Genomic DNA, 6159 nt, shown 5'->3' with positions numbered 1-6159 from the left:
TGGCATTAAGTTGTAATGAGTCAGTGCAAGCTGTGTATTTAGGTGTTTATGTAAACTTATGTTTATGTGTACCTTAGGGTGTCTTTAACGCTTTGCTATCTGTATATTAGGTTATATTGCCACATTAGTTAATTATAAATGAATTCAACGAATACGAAATTAATCTTATTGTTGATGAAATACGAATGGTTAGAATTTAGTGTTTAACTGAAGAATAACTGAAGAGTTCTCTTGCTTGAGGGTACAACTCGGGCACACTGTTCTATCTTGTTTCTCCTCCTCGTGTTATGTTAAAGATTTTATAGTTTATATAGGAAATATTTATTTTAATGTTGTTGCTGCTCTTAAAACAATTAATTTTTTCCTTGTTTCCTTTCCTCACTGGGCTGTTTAACCTGTTGGAGCCCTTGGGCTTATAGCATCTTGCTTTTCCAAGTAGCGTTGTAGTTCAGAATAACAATAATAATAATATAGAGAAAATGTGTCATTGTAACATATAGGAACAATGTGGTTGCTGAATTAGTTTCTTAAGGTTAAGTACCCTGGTCTCATTGCAGCTAGTCGCCATTGACATCAGAAATAAGTCTGTTACAAGCTTATCTACTGCTTGGTATTTATGTTAGGTGGCTAGCTATGAAATAGAACTTTCCTATCTTATCCAGTCTTAAGACCATCTTGAAAGATGTCTTCCCTGTCATAAAAACCTGCAGAATAGAATCCTAAGACAAGTATTCTCCTTCGCAAGGGGACGCGGGTGCTTGCAAGTTTGGTGTTCCTGTTGTTTCCACAGTTGGGGTCAGTATGAAGAATTCTTCCCTTGCTGCTCCAGCAGCCAACTATTGATAATAATCATTCCCAGTGGTCAGTGTGGCTGGTAATTTATTTATGGAATTACTCAAAATTATATTTAAAGAGGCATCAATTAATGTCCATATGTTAATTATAGCTCCACTTTCTGTATCATATCTCTCAAAACTACTGCCAGTATAATGCCTGAATCTACCATAAATTTTGGTTTAAACCCTGTTTTTATCATGAGCCTCATGTCCCTGCCATTGATGTTGTAGATTGCCTAGCTCTTCCGGCCAGACGCGGGCTCCGACAACCTTGTAGCCCTTATGGCATCATGTCCCGATAATATGCACCTTGGACGTTTAACACATGGCCTTTTCTCAATAGCAAATCTGTAAGTTAAGCTTTAATCATTAAAAAAATTGTGTTTTACTATTCATTGTTCTCAGAGTTACTTTGGTTTACACTTGGCCATCTAGTATCCTAGTAGGGACGATACCTATAGACTCTCCGTCCTTGCCAACATAATCTGCCAATCAATATCTTTTACAAGTATGTATAACATCTACCCATCACAGATCATTCTATAATTACAAAATCGTACCCATTACAGAGCACCTGACAACATTTTGTCAATATTAGACCATCTAACACCCACAGGGACTCTACTGCATCCCGGCAGAAGCATTGTCTTACAACAATGCTTCAGTTACATTGTGTCTGACAACATATTACCAATTGTAAACAGTGAATGATATCATTCTACCACATAGAGCCCCTTAAATGGTCTAGTATCTTGCCATTCCTTCCTATCACAGAGCACCTTTCACGTAGTCTACTGCCTATCATAGACCTCTCCACCTTTGATAGGTTTTAAATTATTCTACCACTCCTTGTCAATTACTGAGGCCAAATTCCTCCAACAACAGTGCTGTACTAACTTGTAGGCTTACAGAGTATTACAACACTACTGATCATTGAGCATCCTACCTTATTCTTAGTGCACATTCAATTCCTCACATTCTACAGATATCAGATATAGATGTTTTGCAATATATATCTTGCGGCATTCTACCAGTAAGAATATCTTACCATGTGTCATTATATGAAGCACCTTGCCATTAGCTGTTTTCCCATATCCTACCTACCGTACAGTCTTGTAGCATTTCAATATTTATAAAATATATTTCAGTAACTAAGCAATCTTAATTGGTTACTGTACCCTATCAGTGACTTAGTACCTTACAACATCCATTCAATCATATATCAATTACTCTGTCTAGCCTATCTTATTTACATTTGTCTGCAATTATGTTTCAAAGGTAATTGTTTGCGTTGAGGAATGTGGTAAAGATGAGTTTTCATTCAAAGCGACTACTATAGTTTTCTTCTTGCTGTCCACTCAGCACGAAAGAATGGAAAGTTGACTAATATTTACAGTATTTACTTTTAAAAATGATCAGGTAATGAGCATAGTCAAGCACATCACCGCCTTGAAGTAAGGTCAAACGCCTTTAGCACTTCAGGAATGGGCTGACGAAATTCAACCGAATTCTCCGATATAGAACTTTGCGAATCGATCTTACGGCAAGAAGCAGACTCTGATGGAAGAAGCTTTCGCCTTCCAGAACCTTCTTGCTCCAAAATCTGATGCTCTTCATAACATAGAAAGAAGATTCCTATCTGTGGAGACCATGCAATCAAGACTAGAAGGGCGCATAGTGTAGTGAAGATGTTGGTCTTCAGAGTGTTTGAAGTGCCGTTGTTGCGCTCTCCTTGCAGACCCGCTGGGTGTTCTTCTGTGGAAAAGAGTAAGTAAGCTCACATTTATGATATGGGAATTACAATACCAGTGCAGGAAAAGAAATAGATGATCACACAAAAAGAGACAACATATAAATAGAAACTGAACATTTAAAGATACTTTAGCCTAAGTTTCCTATTGCTTTTATAAAATAATTCATACATTTGCTAATTATGAGAAGTCATTATGAGTCTTAAGATGCTGAAGGCATGGACTATACAGGAAAATTTCATATAAATAGTTTCAAAGCTTAATCCTGTGAGTGATTGTAAGGACTTGGAAGTTTTTCATGGACGAAGCAACAGAAGATAAAAAGGCTATGATGATCTGGAAAATAAGTATTAAAAAGTCATAAGACATATGAGTGATAAGACTGAGCCAAGAGACATGTTAACAGTTTTTGATATGATCAGAAGGTTACTTTCTGTCCCAATAAATGGAGAAATAAACTTCAGTACAGATTTACTACCCCTATCCTCCTGTGAGTTATTTATAACCAAATTTCCTTCACTCTCAACTCATGTTTTGCTTCTTCCTTGATACTATCCACAACAGTTAACAAAACTGGGTTTAAGTTAACAATAGCGGCTTCACCAGTCTTATTCATTTCTGGCAATAAAGCCTGGTCCACTCCCAAGGAAGCACTAGAAGACTTCACTGGTCTTACTAACTTCTAGCAATACAACTTGAATCACTCCTGAGGAAACATTACATGACTTCACCAGTCTTACTACCTTTGGCAATACAACCCAACCAACTCCCAAGGAAACACTAGACGACTTTACTGGTCTTACTAACTTCTGGCAATACAACCCGGCCCACTCCCAAGGGAACACTAGAAGAATTCACCAGTCTTACTAACTTCTGGCAATACAACCCAACCAACTCCCAAGGAAACACTAGACGACCTCACTGGTCTTACTAACTTCTTGCAATACAACCCGGCCCACTCCCAAGGGAACACTAGAAGAATTCACCAGTCTTACTAACTTCTGGCAATACAGCCCAGCCCTTCTCCCAAGGAATCACTAGACAACTTCACAAATCTTACTAACTTCTGGCAATACACCCCATCCCAGTCCAAAGCTCTGACTAGAAGTCTTCACCATTCTTACTAACTTCTGGCAATACAGCCCAGCCCTTCTCCCAAGGAATCACTAGACAACTTCACAAATCTTACTAACTTCTGGCAATACACCCCATCCCAGTCCAAAGCTCTGACTAGAAGTCTTCACCATTCTTACTAACTTCTGGCAATACAGCCCAGCCCTCTCCCAAGGAATCACTAGACAACTTCACAAATCTTACTAACTTCTGGCAATACATCCCATCCCAGTCCAAAGCTATGACTAGAAGTCTTCACCATTCATACTAACTTCTGGCAATACAGCCCAGCCCACTTTCAAGGAATCACTAGGTGACTTCAAAAGTCTTACTAACTTCTGGCAATACATCCTGACACACTCAAGTAAAAAATAAATGACTTCACCATTATTAATAACTTCTGGCAATACAACCCACCCAACACCCAAGGAATCAATAGATGTCTTAAGCAGTCTTATTAACTTTTGGCAATATAGCCCAGCCCACATTCAAGGACTCACTAGACGACTTCAGAGTCTTGCTAACTTCTGGCAATATAGCCCAGCCCACACCCAAGGAATCAATAGACGACTTCAGCGGTCTTGCTAACTTCTGGAAATATAGTCCAGCCCACTTCCAAGCAAACAATAGACAACTTCAGCAGTCTGATTAACTTTTGGTAATATAGCCCTGCCCACTCCCAAGGAACTATTGTACTAGACTGTTCTGCATTAGGAGACAAGCCGGTGAAGCAGAACTGCGCCACTGGCAATATCATACAAAGGACTCACCGTTAAGTACATGCAGAGTGACAGATGCCGAGTGCAGATTGGAGGGCTGGCAGGTGTAGTTTCCGCTGTCTTCTCTTTTCACCTTGTGAATGAAGAAAGATGACGTGATTGATTCTGGTCCTGTTTGATTCACAGTTACCTGGAAAAAGATAGTTATTTTTTTCAGAGAAGTTTTGAATCACAAGTCCAAACTTTTACAGGAACTAGCCATTGACAGAATATATTTATGCTAATGTACCCATTCAATCCAAACTAATAGGAGCAGAAAACAAGAGACAGCAATTGTTGATTGTATGGATATCCGTAGCTTAGGACAATCACCTTTCATATATGCGTTGGTATAGAGTCTAATGCTTAGTAAAACTAGACCTGCTCATATGTGCTGATAGAATCTAGTGCTTAGAAAAGCTGGACTTGCTCTAGCAGAGATTAGCCTTATTGCAAAATCAATCTTTGCTTCACGCAAGAGATATAAGGACATGAATGTTCACTGTATATCCTTATAAAGTACGTAGATAATAGTATTTTGTGTTAAAATTTTCTTCGAAGGGAACATTTCCGTTAAATGATACATAGTGATATTGGATTGTTAGTGGCTTAGTGAGATTACCGGAAACTCAAAAACATGGAATTGTGCGTATCGTAAGTTAGGTGGTAACTGAGAGACGGGGTAAATGCAACTAACTTTATTTCAACAGACGGCTAGCTTTTATAACAACAGTTTCCATGAAAGGTCACAAGAATTCAAACAGATTGATACAAGCAGATACAGGCAAGTTGAGGCTGGGGTGAGATTGTCCTCTGAAGCGCTCCAATTGGAGCCTCACGGTTGAAGTTGAGGCTGGAGTGAGATTGTCCTCTGAAGTGCTCCAATTGGAGCCTCACGGTTGAAGTTGAGGCTGGAGTGAGATTGTCCTCTGAAGCGCTCCAATTGGAGCCTCACGGTTGAAGTTGAGGCTGGAGTGAGATTGTCCTCTGAATCGCTCGAATTGGAGCCTCACGGTTGAAGTTGAGGCTGGAGTGAGAATGTCCTCGGGAGAGCGATAACGACAATATACACAAAAAATAGAAATACCGTTACAGTGTACAAGCATGTGTGATGCATGTGCGGTACAGAGTAATTCCCGAAAAGTACTATCCATCTGAGTTAGGGATCATTGAGCACTTTGAGGATTCCATAGGTCTAAAGATGAGTCATCAGCAGCAATTGCCTGGTCACTGCTGATCCTACATTAAGTGAAGAATGGGATTCATTGCTGATCATGCGTTGATAGAGTCTATCTCTTCACTGGCTAATCCCTATCCTGTGTCACTTCTGGTTGATCTATAAATCTTAGAATTAGTGGATGATAATCTTTAGTACTATGTTAATCCATAGTTTTGTTAATTATATAATTTTGAGTATTTGTTATTCTTTTCGAAAGGCTTTTCACTCGCTTTTATGGTCTGCGTAAGTTGGGAATCCAAAACTTAGGACTTGAAAGTTATTTGATATCTGTTGTATGAGTGATGATAATAACGATGATAAAAATGAATGCCTGCCGTTCTGCTGGACTTGGGTTCGAGTCCCGCTCAAGCGTGTTAGTTTGTAATAGTGTCTGCAACCTTACCATCCTTGCGAACTAAGGGTGCAGGGTTTTGAGGAGCCTATAGGTCTACCTGCTTACCTCACCATCCTTGTGAACTAAG

General features: G+C 39.3%; 1 protein-coding gene across 1 annotated transcript in view; it reads right to left on the bottom strand.

Annotated features, from left to right (window-relative positions):
• Positions 1-394: 394 nt before the first annotated feature.
• LOC137636276 (uncharacterized) overlaps positions 395-6159 on the bottom strand; it is a 20759-nt gene continuing 14994 nt past the window's right edge. The window contains exons 3-4 of the mRNA XM_068368704.1: positions 4471-4609; positions 395-2591 (exon numbers count right to left, since the gene is read on the bottom strand). Coding sequence (XP_068224805.1) covers positions 2278-2591; positions 4471-4609 — 453 coding nt within the window. The 3' untranslated portion in view covers positions 395-2277. The remainder of the gene's footprint in view (positions 2592-4470; positions 4610-6159) is intronic.

Source organism: Palaemon carinicauda, unplaced genomic scaffold, assembly GCF_036898095.1.
Source record: "Palaemon carinicauda isolate YSFRI2023 unplaced genomic scaffold, ASM3689809v2 scaffold2652, whole genome shotgun sequence".
NCBI classification, from domain to species: Eukaryota; Metazoa; Arthropoda; class Malacostraca; order Decapoda; family Palaemonidae; genus Palaemon; species Palaemon carinicauda.
The sequence above is the reverse complement of the archived record's forward strand: the minus strand, read 5'-3'. Positions and strand labels throughout refer to the sequence as shown.